We start from the raw sequence: 16,235 nt of genomic DNA on the forward strand, positions 1-16,235 counted from the left end.
CGGCTCCAGATAATGTGAACGAGGGGCTCTCGTGAAGATGACGTTACCTTGTCGGACTCTCCGATATCGTTGAGCTCGGGTTGAGCTCTTCTCGACTTCTCCCAGTCCACAGCCGAAGACGGTGTGAGGTGGAGGGTGGTGAGGAGAGCAGTTGGAAGACGGTGGGCAGACTCTTATAGACAGAGGAGCTACGGCGCGCAAGGCTGCCGCCTCCGGGCTTGGCCTTCTCCTGTCGTTCCATTGGCTGTCGCGTCTGTTTGCATTCACCTGCGCACAGACCATGCGACTGGCTAGATCCCACCAAGGGATATTCGCCAGGCTCAGAGTCCATTCCTCAACGCGAGCAGTTCTATTGTCAAATCTTTGCGACGATGGCGCCGCGAAAGTCCTCCACAGATCCCGGAGATGGCGCGACCAAAGGCGCACTGAGCAAGCGACGATGGCAGTTCATTGAGAGCAAGCCTACCTCTGCGGGCGACACTACATCGACACCTGATTCCAAGAGGCTGAAGCGACCGCCGAAATCTAAGGGAAGGAACAAAACTCAGCTCCTTGACCTCGACACCGCCTTGGTCCTTCAGATCGCCCAAGCAGTAAGTTTAATGATTATAGCATGACCTGGAGGCTGGATCACCCACAGCTTGGCTCATTCAAGCTTGAGATAGCTCCGTAGTCTGCGAGCACCGATGAGAACTGGAGCTAACATTGTTCAGGTTGGTCAACACGATCTGCCCAACTTCATGCGCAGTTGTCAAGCCCTCTGGACGATCGGTCTCGAAGCCCTATACAAGAGCGCCATTCGGTTCCGCCTAGGCCCTAATTTCCCCTCAGCCAGCAGCCTCGTGGGACACGGACCGACGTTCACGTACATCGATCGCTTTACCCGAGATCTGACAATCGACATCACAGCATCTCCTTACGCGCAGGCCTATTTCCAGATACTAGCGCGGTGCCTACAACATCTCCCATTGACTTCGTTGGTATTCACACAGCCAGGGTTATCACATGGACAACAAGACCCGATCATATCCATATTGAACGGGCTATCTTGGCTGATGCTGGAAAGCCTTCTGTGTCACCCAGCCCGTGGGAAGACTCTCCGAGCATCCTTGAGAAAGATTGACCTTCCGGAGATGTGCAGTCCAATCAAGTGCCCCGGTCAATACAACGACGAAACTGTCATGGACAGCCGGCTCGTCTTCAAGTTCGTGTCTACCTTACTGCAGCCTGGGAAGCTCTTTGAATTTGCTTCCGCGGGTAGGAGGGGGTCACTTCATCACAACGTGGCTGGTACTCTTAGGAGAGTCGCTCGCCGTCTACTTGAGTACGTCGGTGTAGGAGATCATATCGATTACTTCTACATGCGAGCTACCTTCGGCTTCCCCGACGGAGTTGCCGGGACATATCGCAATCCCTTCTGGGACTTGGGATTAGAACAGACGTTCGCTGTCACTAAGCTCGTTTTTCACGATGTCAATTTCAGACATTTTCCCTTGGGCGTCTTTGGTTTGTCTATCGACATATCCAGTGTGCGCTCACTTCATCTCATCCAGTCATTATTCCTCTCGGACCTTTTCGGGCTCCTCATGACATCAAATCCCGAATCGAAGATCAACATTGAAGATCTGTGTATCCAGATAATCTGCTGGGACGAGCCCTTCCTTTGGGAAACCCACGATTCATGGTTTACAAACTTCATCACCAGCTTTCATAGCCTACAGTCAGTGAGGATGAAAGTATGCAATAGTTGGGGTGCGCCCAGGTCCGAATACCCCAGATTGATCGACATCTGGAGTTACCATTCCGGGCTGCGGGTTTACGACGTCGATCTCGGCAATGACAACGATCTTTCGCTTCGCGACATGGACAGCCTTGCGTCCTTCTGCCCTGGGATTGAGGTCTATGGCTCTCGCGACGTTGTGCTCGGTGCTCCGATTCACGATGGAGATTGGAGCGAATTCGATGATGAAGCTCCTTATATCACCGAAACTCTCGCCGCCGAGTTCCCAGAACTGAAGACGTGGAAAGTCTACTACAACACAGGACCCCTCTTCAAAAATGAAGAGGGAGATGACTTTCACCACCTTGTGGCAACCTGTCTCTTCGACTTCTTCCGCGAAGCTTGCGTGGAGTACAAGATCGAGTGCAAGCTCAAAACCATCATCTTGATCGCACAAGATGACGTCATCCCTGAGCATATCTTCCTCCGTGAAGGCCTGTCACAGGGTCTCACGTTCAACTTTTGAGGTATACGTTGGGCACAGGTGTTGTGGGCGGTTTGGAGGTTTGGGGGTTGAGGCTTACATGATGGAAAAGCTTTGTATATAACTGTTCTAGAGAGGTTTGTAGGCATCTAGGTGTTTTGTTCGCGTCTTCTCGGAAGCTGGCGATAACATTGTAGGGTGTAACTACATATACAAACTTCAACTTGACGATATCCTGGGTTGATGTAGACGTCTCGGGTGGCCGTACTTTCCGAGATTCTGGCGACCATGTGGGGGTGATCAGGTCGCTAATCTGCCAAGACGGCAAGCGCGATGACGTACCCCGCGTCGCAGGCGCAGCCGCGTCAACCATCTCTCACGTAGCCAACTATGGAGCCATTACAAGATTCTGGTCCTACCATACTTCACTCTCCACCACCATGTCGACCGCCAAACCGCTTACGCCTGCGCAGACGCACGCCCTCTTCGATATCCTAATCCACCACCAAGTCTACTCCGAAATCGAAGCCTTCAAATACCCCCACACCATCGATCAGTATGGCTACCCTTTCCGGAAGGCAGACGGCGTCCAGTCGACGAGCCCCTTGCTACAGAACATGCTCAACAAGTTTGCGCTATGCAACCCCGCCATAAGAAACTTCGGCGAGAGCTGGTGGTCGGACAAAATCCAGACACTAGTCGCGAGAATGGCCGAGGCGGAACTGAGCGAGAGTTACGATAAAGGCGCTATTGGAAGTCGGAAGGCCCTTGCGACGGCGGCGAGTAGCATCGCTGAGTACGTTGCAAGAGGCATGCTGGGTGGATACTCAGCAACGAAGAAGAAGGAGAGCAAGAAAGAATACGACACAAGCAAGCCCGAAGACGTCATACAAGGCTTTGAGGAACTAGTCAAGGATGCGATATACGGGGATGCTTTGGATGATCTGTATGAGAAGGTCAAGGCGACGCCAAGGCTGGAGGACCATTCCAGCAGTCTGCAGGCAGCGCACGAGTATATGCTATTAAAGTGAGTTTTCCAACTGGCTTTTCTATTCGCAAACTAACAATCTCAGTGCCGCGTCTTTCCTCCACCATGTTTTCGTCATGTCGCCCGACGGCCAATACCTCGTTCGCCTCCTCGAGAACCTGCACCGCCTCATCCCATACACCGTCATCAAGCAGACGTTGCGCGTCGGAAACGCAGCGACGATGATCAACGGCATGGTCAGATTAGTACTGGCGAAGTTATCAGTGACGGCCATGACCAACTGGATAGGCCTTACCAACAACACCAACGACGGCATGAATCTCCTACAGCAAATTCTGTCGACAGTATTAGCATGGGACACATCCGAATTCCAAAAGCGGGCAACGAAACTAGAGTCGTCGCGTAACGCGCCCGACAAGAAGGTCTTCAAGGCACTCAAGACATACGTCTACTCTTCACGGGAGAAACATGAGGCGGCGCGAAGCCAATCAATATCCGAGTCGAAGTCAATCGCAGCTGTTATCCTCGAAACATCCGACCCCCCATACAAGATCGATGCCGAGACCCTGAGCGAACACCAACATAGCGTAGCCATGGAATATCTCAGCACATACCTTTCCATCCGCGATCGCGAAGAGCTCACCAAGGTCCTCTGCAAATCCAACCCCGATGTCTTGACTTCCACCATACGCGACGCGGTCACCGGTATGGATCCCGTCATCCGAGCCATACACAACGCCGTCGATCTCTCAGGCACTATAACCGACGCGGAAGCCTTCATCACCGACCTAATCAAGACTGCCAAGCCAAAGAAGAAGGGCACAAGGAGCCGCGAAACTTCTAAGTCAAGACCGAGCTCACCTGACCCAGCTAGCATCCTCGATCAAGAAGCAAGCGACGCCCCTACCGTGGAAGACTTCGTCCAACTACTCAAAAAGCACGCCCCTTCTATGCACAAGTTTCTACATCAAGTTACGAAGAACGCACCCGATCTCGCCCAAGACTACCTCGTTTACGCCAAACGCATATTTTCCGAATTCCGTGTCGACGAGCGCGCCAAAGAAGCTGAAGAAAGAGGCGAAGGCGGCGCAGGCAACATGACAGCACCCCTACACTCACTCTTCGAAACCCTCAGCAAAGACAAACAAGAAGAGCTAAAGACACTCCTCGATCAACACGAAAAGCATCTCACCACTCTGAAATCCACATCGCAAACCCGTCTAGAATCCATCATGAAACCCGCCTCCTCATCACAAAACGGAAAGGGCACAACGCACGGCCCGGGCATGTACCTCTCGCGCTGGAACGCACTCCTCGACAGCACGCTCATCTCCCCCGCCACCATCCACGGCCCCGTCCGCAAGGGCTGGGAAGTAAAAGGCGAGCTAGACGGCAAGGGTCTCAAGACAAATAGCTCGTTATTGGATAAGGACAAGAAACGGGATCGCGTTACTGCTATGATGGCGGATGGGACGGGAGATAAAGTTGAGCGGAAAGAAAGGAAGAGGGATGGGCTGGAAGAGGAGAGTATGGAAGTTGTTTGGGAGGGCATGAGGGATGGGTGGGTGGGTGTTTGTAGGGGGTTGGAGGTTATGGGGCCGGAGTAGGGGGGGCTTCTTGATGGGAAGGGAGGGGGTTGTTGTTGGGTATGACGACGAGGATTGTGAAGGTGCTTGCTTGTATAGAAACGGGGGTATGAGGAAGGGTATACGGTGTACGGTACATAGATCCACGATTCAACCTCGAAATTACTACAATTGGATAAATCGTCTCAACAGCACACATCCGTCTTCCTTGCCAAAGTTCACGCCTACCCCAACAACACTTTCCAAGAGGGGCATCAGCCCGTACTTCGTTAGCCAAGCGGCGACATTCTGCATCTCGTGCGTAATAGCGCTCGGGAAAACTGTCTTACCGCCGCAGGAACCCACGGATGCCGCCGGCTGGGTGCTTCGACGTCGTTCGTGCAGATCGCCGGATGCCGGGTGAAGCCGAGAACCGAGCTCGAGACTGCTTTTGTCTCATGACTGTAACGATTGATATCGTTTTGGTCATGGTACTTGTGGTTTATGGGATATGTGATCTTTTGATTGTGTTGGTTTTGCGATGGCGGGTGACGTGTGCGCATTATGGGGATGGATGCGGGATGTTGCGGACATTCGTTTCAAAAATTTGATGACACATGTTAGCTGCGTCTAAAGGCGCAGAAACGATGCCAGGGAACGACTTATTGTAAACTATGCAGAAGAATCATATTCGTAATCTCTACTAGTCTAAATCATCAAAGCGTGAATGGTATCTCGTTAAACATGCCATATGCCCAAACCCTTGGTCTAAAACAAGAAAAGGAAAAAACGCCTCTAAGCTCCCCGTATCCGTACAACCCGCCCAACTGGTAGCTATGAGGTACCTGTCTAAACCAGAACCAACTTTCCCAAAGCCTCCAGATCAGGTACTCGGAACCCCGACTCACCCTCACCCCAAGCTACAGTGCCTACACTGACGGTCCACGCCACGACCACCATACGCGCAACAAAGGCAATCGTGCTGACGTCCAGCGGCAGCTCCGATTTGAGAACGTGTTCTATCTGCTTGGCTAGACTCCTCTCTTTCTCATCCATCGATGTTGTGAGCGCTGGGCTCGCCTCCGTGATATCAGATGAAAAGGTGCTGGAGCGGTTCGAGTAACGGGTACTACGACGTGATGATGTGGATTGGCGCTTGCGCTGTTGCTGTTGTGGTTCAGATGGCGATGCTGATACCGGCGAACAGACTGTCTCTGCGCTTTTGCTGGCAGGAGTGGAGGAAGTGTGCGCCGCGACGGCTTGTTGGTATGCACGTCGCATTTCCTGTTTTGTTGCTTCCTGGACTGCAGCGAGGGCATCTTGCGCTTTTAAGTCTGGCACAAGGGCCATGAGGCGCTCGAGGAGGGTTGTGTAGCGTGACATGCGGGCTGTCTTGTCGGCGAGAGTGTCGGGTGTTGTTGGGTCGCTGGCGAGTCTACCGAGGCGTTCGCGCTCGCGGAAGAGGAGACCGGCGTTTTGGGGCTCGTACAGGGGACCGAAGATGTTGAGGTGGGGTGTGTGGCGGTGAACTTTGTCGACGAGTTGCTCTAGGCGCTGGAGTAGGCGGGCGTGTGGGAGGCCAGCGGAAGCGATGAACTGGACTGTCTTGATTAGAGGTGAAGAGGCTAGCGGTGCAAGGCCGCCGGAGAACGGCAGTGATGCTATGGCGTCTAGTAGGGTGTTTGAGGTATGGACTTCGGTCGATGTGGCGAGGATGTGGAATCGTGCTTCGCGGGAACTGGGTAGCGAAGCGAGAAACTTGGATTGTGGCGTTCTTGCGACATATGGGTGTGTGTAAAGAGAAGCTCCTGCTTGTAACGCCTCGAAAGATTCATCTGTAATGAGAATGCTGTGTACGCCGATCTTATCTTGCGAGTATGGGAGAGAACCAGCTGCAAGGTGCTTTGCGAAGAGTGGTGAAGTGCCTGAGCCTTGGGCATGCCGTTGCGATCTGCTGCGCTTTTGTTGTGTAAGCGTGACTTGGTGTTTGGCGTCTGTCGTTGCCGAAAGGGCCATCGAGATGCCGAAGGCACCATTCTCCGATGACGCGTCTTGTTGGTCAGCGCCGTTGATCAACTGGCTTCCCAGTATTACTGAGAGTGCTGCAAGTTCGGCAGCTGAGACCTTGATGCTCAACCTTCCATCTTCATACTTTGCAGTCTGACCATCTTTCACCCAAGCCCGCTGTATAGCCTTCTGGTCATCGTCTCGCAGTCCATTGTACATCGACACCAAGGCAGACGCCGGCTTCTTCACGGATAAGCCTCTAGCCAAACCCATCTCAACCACCGATAAATCCAAGCTCTTCCTCGCATTCTTTGGGCTAGGGTCCGCTCGCCGAACATTGGACATCGACTTTGACCGCCCCACGCCGCTCGCAGGTTTCTTTGCTCGAGCAAGGAACTTCGTCATGTCTCCGGGGTATGACGATCGCTCTGAGATTGGTCTGTTTCGAACTTCGTTCGCGAACGCATCGTACAAGGTTTCGAGTGGTACCTGTCCGGGATGTCCTTGGAGGTTGGTAAACAATGCGGAGGAAAACAACCCCTCATCGCCAGCCTTGATGATGCCCGACAATGTTGGCACCCAATGCCCTTTGCTGGAGGATTGCTTTGGGGTCAAGAATCTCTTCCACGAGCTGGAAATTTGCGTGAGCTGAACTTGTCGTTCAGTCTTGCCGTCCGTAGTGAACATGTCTTCTGTTGTTGTAGTCTTGGGCTGCTTGTGCAGGAGGAAGCGTGTAACGAGTGCCATGGCAGCGACAAAACAGATTCCAAGTACGACGCTCGCTGCGACTATTTCTTTCGTGTGCATTCTAGATTTGGCGGATGTTGTCTCTTATACAAAATGTCGCTTGTTGTTAGTAGGCCGTTAGACCCTGGCAGGTCTGACAGGAGGTAACCTTGTCGCCCAATCGGAATGCAGGGAAGCTGCCACTAATCCCTGGGACGCTGTCTCGGACATGCTGGCAGCCGCTTCCTTCGTAAAGATGGTGCAAGGCGGGCAGGAGTCATCCATCATTCGTCAGCGCGAATCGTCCTGTCCCGTGGTTCGCTTCATTTGTCAGATAGTCATCGAAGCGGTCCTCTTTCTGCATAGACAGCACGCTGACCGTCAAGTCCAAGAGCGAGCACGTGTATCGCGGGTACTGTAAGCTTTAGAAATGCCTGCAATAGCCACGTCTGGATGTTTGCATATCCAAAACAGCGTGCGCTTCTGGCTGCTGTCTCAAACAGTCCGGCAGCCAGACCTGTGAGATCAGAACATGATTTCCAACGACGCAGATCCTGATATCCACGCGACCCCACACATCAAATCAGAGTTTGGCTCCACGGTTGCAACTGTTTCTGCCCTACAGGATCATCGTGGCCAGCGGAGCGTCGGACAAGGAAGGGACGAAAAGAGGCTCGACGCACGGGCCCTCTATGATGGCATCCCCACGAGGTTTGGGTTGGAGAAGCGCCGAAATCGCCAAAGCGAATTACCGTTTCCCAGGTGTCAATGCGATGTAAACAACCGTGCCTGATGGAATAGGAGACATGCATAGTTGCGACGTCATAAGAGGTCGGGATAAGATGGGAGCCGCGAAGCTTAGCAGGTGAGTTGCAACCCCTCAGATCCAGGGTGCAAAATGCTCCGCCGGCCCACATCGGTACGCAGCGAAGATCTCCGAACACCACCAATAAAATTCAGTGCAAGGAACAGATTTTTTGTCCGCAACTGCGATCGTCTGTTCTGGAATTGCAGAACACATCGCGACCGGATCTTGCGGATGGTCGCGACCCGAGGCGCCCGGGAACTTCAGCTCGGCCTCTCGTGATGCGCGCGGAGGAGGAAAGCCAGAGTATTCGGCCAACCGCACATCGCGCACCAAGAACTTCCTGGACAGTTCGTTCAAAGCCGGATATGCAGTGACTAACTGAACGGTGAGAGAACTAACTGGGGTTGGCGGCGTGGACAAGTGCGCTTCCCCTCTGATTCATACGGCTTTCGGTGTTTACGGGAGCGCAAGCATCTTTTGTCAGCAGCCGGCTTCTGACTCTGTCTTGAGTCGCTTTGCTTTGAATGCGCATCACAAGAGATGGATGCATTGCTCGGCTTGCATTCAAGCCTCAGTAGGTGCAGATGTCGTCGCTTTAGAGGCTTGTGGAATCCAGAGTGGTTCGAGGTGACCGCTTAGTGTTGCGACCTTGGCGATATGTTCCAATAAGCTCTTGTACCCTGAGGAGTTTCTTCTGAGATAGCAGGATGGGTATGGGATGGTTGAAGATCAAGATGACATGTGCGCGGACGGAAAACATGGTCAGACACTGTCGAACCCGGAATTTGCACGTCGTGCTATACGGGAGTCGCTGTGACAGGCCGGACAAGCGGGGCGAACGAGCTGCAGCAGCGCCAACGGTACATATCCAATAGAGCACCCCAACCATACCATTCCACACATTTGCGAGGTCGGTACGCTCTAGAGTCTGCAACAACTCTTCGCAGATATGGGTTGTGAGTGAGATCTGGCTGCCATGTGGCTCGTTCAGAGCTCCAGTTTGGACACAAAATGGGTAGCGACTTGACATTGCAGCAACAGAGAAAGGCAAGCGGCGTACGATGGAAGTCGTGTAGATCGTGGCAGTGAGACGACACGCCTCATAGACCCAATCGCAGGAGTTTGGGTGATCTGGAGTGTAAGCCGAAGGTAGTTTTGCTAATCGATCGCAAATTCCAGCCACTCTTGTCTTACGATAGACGTCATTGGAGGGCGGACAGGCTACATGAACGTCTGTAGCATCGCTAGCGGGCTTAAGTGCTATGCTTTGCGCCAGGAGTAGGTCGGTCAAGTCGCGCATATCTCGAAGTAGGCCACATGTGGTAGATGAGCAACGCTCTTCGTTGAGAAGGTTCCGGAATTCAGGCCCTGGGCAGAACAACGGGGATTCTGGTATCGCGACATCTGCGTTGTCGTTGACCGATTCATACTTTGCAGGCTCCCACAACGCAAAGGTCGGCAGGGGTTGGGCTTCGTAAAGTAGGTCGCAGTGGAGACAACACCTGGGAGCATTATTAGTCTGCCCTCTTTATCAGGAGGTCATGAAGCTTACGAAGTGGCAAATCGCGCGATTATCGCCCTACCGGTCTTGTCCAGGTCACCGCACAGGTGTATCATCTGTTCGATGCCTCGCTCGTGACACCGCACCGTGGGCTCATCACAGCTCCACATGTCGCTTCCCAGCAAGTGTATCATCACCAGGAGGGTTGACACGGCGTGCTCCCGTGTGAACGACTGAAGCCGAAGCCTGAGCATGACCAGGGTCTCATCCCTGACAAGCCTAGTCCTTATACTTTCGCCTGGAACTTTTGCGAGCATATCGAGCCAAGTACATGTCACGGACCCGATACCACTGAGCAATACATGGGGATGAACCATCATTTCGGGTGCCCATGCCTTGATTAATGCTTCCGTCCCGAACGCCCGCATGACTGTTTATGTCAGCCCTTGAACGAGAGCATACGACGTAAAAGTTCTGGAGAGTTATGTACACCTACATGCACGTAGGATGAAACCACTGTTCAAACTAGGGTTCTCGAATTGGGGCAACACCTTGAAAGGGTCAAACCCGTCTCCGATCTGAGGGAAAGTGGTCGCGAATAGACGAATCTTGCGTTCTTCTTGGCTCTCGGTGTACTCGTATTCAACAACCTTTTGGAAGCTTCTACTCGGCCTTCGGCCTGAGCGAGTCGACAGACGGCGTTCAAACGCAGCATCATGAGCCTCAGCACCGCTCGCTTCCTTTAGGGACCTCGTCGTCGGTACATGAATACGAGTTTGCTGATCATTTTCATAAGGAACAAGCGCTCTCGGTGTTCTTTCTGGGGGATGTAGTTGAGTTTGAGTCGTCGTGAGCCCGACCTGCTCGGCGACTATCGGTTCAGTGTAAAGAGGTTGTACTGTTTCAGGCCGTTCCCAAGGTGTTGCATTGCTGTTGTTTGTTTTGCTCCTATGGTATCTCATCGCCTGCGAACGGACGCTTCGTCTTGTCGCCTCATCCTTGAATTGAGTAGGGTCTGTCGCGGTAAGAAAGCGAAGTTGAAAAGGTCCATCGAGCTTTCCACGGCGACGGGCCGCTCTCGTTGTCGCGCGAAGGGTATTTGGCCAAGCATTGTTTCCAGACTGGTGGTTTGTGACCGCGAGTGAAGCGACATTAAGCTGGGAGGTCGTGATGTCACTCTCGCTGGGCGGGGTTGTGATGGAAGCCATGGACATTGGAGTGGTGTGCTGACCCAGAATGCCAAGAGAAAGCGGGGTCTGGCTCAGCGCAGGGAGCAGCGACGATGCCACGCAGCATAAATCACATACGATGCCTCTATACCTGTGTACCTAGGTACCTGCCTATTTGTCGCCGAAGAAGAATCCGCGCTTTTATGTGAGGCTGGGGCATGGGCTTGTATCAGCCCTGGCTGACCTGTCGGTGAGCCGTCCCATGCAGGACACTACATGCGTTCACGGGTAATACGTCACCTCTTCGCTCCCGAGGTCGCATCGGGACCACGCCGCGATATGATAGAGCAATAGGTGCACAGCCCCACACTGGACAAGACATTGGTGGCCTGACGACACCAGAGGGCCGGTCAATTCAATGGATTAAGAGAGAAGCTTGCAGGATCACCAACATCCTTTTAAGAAGCGCATTGGGACGTCAATAACTTAGCCAAGATCTTCCGCACAGCCTTGCCAAAGTCAATGAGCAACTGCCACAAAATGACCCCATCGCTCTGAACAGTAATTCGATCCTGGTCTGCTACCAATAGAGGCGAATCCGCCGCTCTCGACTCAGCCGGATCCCAACGCCGTGCGACGACACCAGCTGGCCGGATCGTCTCGTTGCTGTCGAACGACTCCACCATCCTGCGTTCATCAACGAACATATAATCGCAAGGCAGAATGGCGCCTAGATCTTCGTCAGGTTCTCAACTTTCTTCCCTCAGGATTTGTTTGACGCACCCTCTCTCCTCAACTTCGCTCGAGCCTTGTGCCACCGCTCCTCATCGATCAAGCTTGGCGCATCGTACAAACTAGGCGACAACGCATTGGGGCTGAACGGCGAAGGTATGAACCGGCGCACGTGGTCCAGAGCTTGCGATGCGGTCTCGCCTTTGTAGAACATCCGTCGCTTAACCTGTGGCGCGACAAAGCGACCATCTGGCAAGTCGTCAAGCAAGCGATACTGCTCTTCGACATTGAAATTGTCGAGATCGTTGATATAATAGTTCGCGACGTAGCCGTGGGTAGTCAAGGCGCTTCGGATCATGGCATGAACGGTGTATGCGTGGAATATGAGAACTCACCCAGAAAGTCGAAGGAAGAGCCGTGGCTCATTAGCATCTTTCGATTGCGTATATTGAAGTAGACGTGTCGACGAAGCATCTCCGTTGGTCCTCTGACGGCGTCAAACGGCACTCTGGCAAACTGCGCGCTGCGACGAACGGAAGACGAAAAATAGAAAGAGATAAGGACATGGTCTATGCGCATCCCTAAGCCTACGCGACTATTACCACCTTATACACGAAAAAAACTAAACAGGTCTGCAGACTACATTAAAACAAACACCTACAAAGTAGGTGACCTAAGGTCAACGTAGGCTCTAGGGTGTTTGGGTTTTTATTAGGTTAACGTGTTACTATAAAGTTATACCCCAGCGCATTATTGTTCACACCTCGAGCGCGCTACCAACCAGCATCGCCCCCATCCCCCCGACTCTCCTCCCACTGCTCACTAACCGCCGACGGGTCTGGATGTGACTGAATCCTCGGCATCCCAACCGATTCTGTCTCAACATAGTACCCCCCTTCCTCCTTAAACTCAAGGAGGTATCTCCCATTAACAGGCCCAAATTGCGTGGATGTCCATATTCTCTTGAACGTTGCACTGGGTCTTTTGAGTGGGAATTCGCCTAGAGGAAGGCATGTCTGGTCGGATACATTCGAAAGCCATTTTTCGATTCGTGGTCGAGTGGCCATTGTTTTGTATGCGACGAGCGTGCGGAAGCTGTTTGCTTGTTCGAGGGGTTGGGTTGAGGTGGTTTGCTGACTATCGGAGGAGGTTGTTGAGGAGCTGGTTTCTGACTGCATCTTGGGAGTTGGGGAGTACAGAGGGGTTGCGCTGCGTGTGTGGTGAGGTGTTCGAATACACCTAGCTGCTACGTAGGGTTTGTAGTAGTGTGTGTGATGATATGTGCGGCCTTTGTATGCTCTTGGAGGTGCTGAACGTATTCGGTTTAAATTTGGTGAAGTCTTTGTATGCTTTTGGAGGTGTTGAACTTGTTCGCTTGAGATTTGGTGAAGTCTTTGTAGTTGTGGGAAGACTTTTGGTGTCTGAGTGTGGAACGGCGAGAGAAGACCATATTTATGAAATTCCTGTCTCTCATTCTTTGGTTACCAAGCGAGCCACCCATACGCAACGAGCCACTCACAACTTTCCTAAAGCTTTAAACGCGAGCCGAATTTCCTTCCTATAAAAATCTTCGGCAATGTAACATCTCTCCCCTCTCAAAATTTCTTTCACTCGCTTAGGTTTTGCGCGTAACTCCACACGCCTTTCTACTGCCTCGTATTTCTCATCTTTCTCTCTGTCTGCGCCAGAGCTATCTGTGACGATGGCTACGATTTTGATCACTGCAGGTCTGTTCGGGAACGTGATCTCCTCCGCCTCAATACCAATTTGAGTGTTTCGTAGGATATCCGCACCAGTATACTCGATCACGCCGGGCGCAGATGTGAAGTAGTTGCCGATGCAGCTGCCGAAGTAGGTTATAGCCTTGTTCAAGAGGGAAGACAGACGACGCGGAGGTGCCGGGAGTGATTCCGCATACGTTGGCGTGGAAGAGCTTTTCGCTGCTTCCTCAGGTGGGTCGGCAAGGCCAGCGAGGGGATTAGGGCTGGGTGACGGTGATGCAGCCCAGGGTGCGCGTTCGTGCCAAATGCCTTCATCGATATCTGTGCCCGCATCTCCACTAGTCTCGAGCGTTTCCGTGTTGTTTGATGATGCGCGGTCGTTATCTTTAGCCTCCATGGCGTCAAGTGGTGATGCAGTCACGGCATTGGAATACGGCGTGATAGTGTCTCTGTCCGTCATCAAGTCGACCGAGTGGTTTGTGCGATCCATGAATGATGATTGTGCGGAAAGCGCGCCCATTCTTGACTGAACATCGGGGTCTATGACTAGCTGCGCTTTTTGCGGTGACTGATCTGCTTCATCCATGGTTGATATGGCTGGGTGCCGATGAAACGGGGTTCATGCGTTTAGACAAAGCTACAAGAAGCCGCGCTAGGGCCTTGCAGGACTGCGCTGTGCAGTTGCAAGTGTAGTGAATGAGACTCGATGGAACTTAAACTCGAACGTCTAAGTGTGAAGAGCGCACATGAAGGAAGCGGTGGCCTCGAAATGAAGACAGCATGTGAGCGATGAGCGGTGAATGTCTCATAGCTAGAGACATATCTGGAGCGTATACACCCAATTCCGCTATCCGCATGTCGTGGCAGATGCGTCACAACATCTATTCCTGAGTTAACATACACAGAATTCCTGAATTGCTGGCAGATTATGACATATAAATTATGTTCGCTCGCTCATTCATACCCAGGTAGTGGCCGATAAATAAGTCTCAAAGTCTTTTCCTGCCAAGTGTTTTAACCGCTACGACTACACCTCACGACGCCAATATGTCAGACTCACCAAAAACTCCAGATGCACTCAAGAAAGAACCCCTTGATAATCCTCGATTAGAGATCCCTCGCCCTATGTTCCAACGCGAGACTACCGCCGTTGATCCCTCGGAATGGCAAGCTTACACACCGAACACTTCGCATGGGTTTATAGCCATGCATACCTCCACACCCGAAGAATCGCGTCAAAACAGGAATGATGGGAAGCCTACACCAGCCAAAGATTACTTCTCGGTGCCAAAGCAGAAGCACAATCCTATCCTTTCTCCTAACCCTGCGCCGTACGAACCGCATGGCTTCTTGCCACTTTGTTCCGTTGCGGCCGTTGAAGTCGACGCGACCGATTACTTCGGGCTCCCTGACAGATCTATCAAAAGTGATACCGGGAGTGCAAGCTGCGCTGCTCCGGGTCTGGCCAAGGATGCCGAGTGGGATGGTGCTCCGCAGTTCGATGGTCACGTGCACACGAGCAAGCACTCGCTGGGCGAGCCTGCACGTCGACCAGAAAGTCAGTATAGCGAGCGCGATGTCGCGCCTAAGCCAGAAGAAGAACAGGATATCGAAAAGGTGCCCGAGATACAATTGCGCGGTGGCAGTGACGAGGAACTTTGCGACGGAGACAAAGAGACGGTCGATCATCCACCTGCAGGCGACGTGCCCGACCCGAGACCCCATCAACGCACAGTCGAAGCTAATTCCGCGATCGCTTTATCGCCCACCGAAATAGCCCAGAAAGATTATACCGAAGAATGGAATCCTGTTCCGGCGCTCAATAGAGCGCTCGAACAGATGTTACAAGAAGTCGCAACCGTTTGTAACATGGCATTAGACATGCACGTGGCCAACAACGATCCTCCCAGCACAGAGCCCACGCTCGACAACACAGCGGGACGTGACGACGCCGAAACGACATCACAGCCGCCAGAAGATCGATCTGATGCTTCTGGGAGCGCTCATGAGGTATGACTACATGACAGTCCAGAATACGACGAGATCAAGCCAGTATCCACAGAGATGAGCGCTGCGAACATGGACGAGACCACTCTTCCAGAAACTGAGAAGCCATCTCCAGTGATCCGACGAAAGCTCAGAAAGAACTGGAAGAGGCTGGCGCCGCTCGAAGGTCACACCGGAAGACTCTTTGACACGATGCAGCATACAGACAACAGAACGCTAATCGCATTGAAGTCCGGTTTCACAGTCGACATCGTGAATGCCGACACCAAGAACCTATACGTCCGTAACGTTCCGCTTCGCATGCTATGGCATTTCTGTGGCGCCTCCGTCCTCGATCGCTTCATACCCGACCGTGACGGGCGCCCAGACCTGTTAAAGATACCTGTAGACGAAGCCGAGAAATCCGGAGTCGCAAGAGTAATGCGATACATGCGTCGCGCGTGCAAAGCAGCCAGCGTACGGCCCACAGGTGAGCTGCGCGTACCACCCAGTCTGGCCGCCGGTATCGAGACCATCCGCGCATGCCGTGTATTTGGTTTGCACGCTGATGCCGACAGGATCGAAGATGTGATGATCGACGAGTGGATAGGCAACGAAGCTTGGTATATGACCGACGAGCATGTCGAGCTGATCTGGGATGGGTATCACGGTAGTCTTCGCGACACCGTTTTCGGGGATGTGATAGTCTGGTTTGTATTAACAGAAGTGCAGGATAAGTCGCATCCTCTCGCGGAGGAGATACGGTGGATGCTGGAGCAAGACGAGTATGAGACGTTGAAGGCAAGGGTTACGGAGGAGGTGCAAAGG

At 52.8% G+C, this 16,235-nt stretch overlaps 4 protein-coding genes across 4 annotated transcripts; 2 read left to right on the plus strand and 2 right to left on the minus strand.

Annotated features, from left to right (window-relative positions):
* Positions 1–371: 371 nt before the first annotated feature.
* On the plus strand, positions 372–2,246 carry J4E92_010301 (uncharacterized protein; the record flags this gene model as incomplete). The annotated part of the gene is made up of 2 exons (XM_051501640.1): positions 372–593; positions 714–2,246. The coding sequence occupies 2 exons, from the start codon at positions 372–374 to the stop codon at positions 2,244–2,246; spliced, it is 1,755 nt and encodes a 584-aa protein (XP_051348111.1).
* A 398-nt stretch (positions 2,247–2,644) lies between these two features.
* J4E92_010302 (uncharacterized protein) lies at positions 2,645–4,799 on the plus strand (the record flags this gene model as incomplete). Its single annotated transcript, XM_051501641.1, has 2 exons — positions 2,645–3,231; positions 3,278–4,799. The coding sequence occupies 2 exons, from the start codon at positions 2,645–2,647 to the stop codon at positions 4,797–4,799; spliced, it is 2,109 nt and encodes a 702-aa protein (XP_051348112.1).
* Positions 4,800–5,606: 807 nt separating this feature from the next.
* On the minus strand, positions 5,607–7,511 carry J4E92_010303 (uncharacterized protein; the record flags this gene model as incomplete). Its single annotated transcript, XM_051501642.1, has 1 exon — positions 5,607–7,511. The coding sequence occupies one exon, from the start codon at positions 7,509–7,511 to the stop codon at positions 5,607–5,609; it is 1,905 nt and encodes a 634-aa protein (XP_051348113.1).
* A 5,704-nt stretch (positions 7,512–13,215) lies between these two features.
* Positions 13,216–14,007, minus strand: J4E92_010304 (uncharacterized protein; the record flags this gene model as incomplete). Its single annotated transcript, XM_051501643.1, has 1 exon — positions 13,216–14,007. One exon carries the CDS (start codon positions 14,005–14,007, stop codon positions 13,216–13,218), a length of 792 nt encoding a protein of 263 aa, XP_051348114.1.
* Positions 14,008–16,235: the final 2,228 nt, after the last annotated feature.

Source organism: Alternaria infectoria, assembly GCF_024043175.1.
Source record: "Alternaria infectoria strain BMP 0036 chromosome Unknown scaffold_34, whole genome shotgun sequence".
Classification (NCBI taxonomy): domain Eukaryota; kingdom Fungi; phylum Ascomycota; class Dothideomycetes; order Pleosporales; family Pleosporaceae; genus Alternaria; species Alternaria infectoria.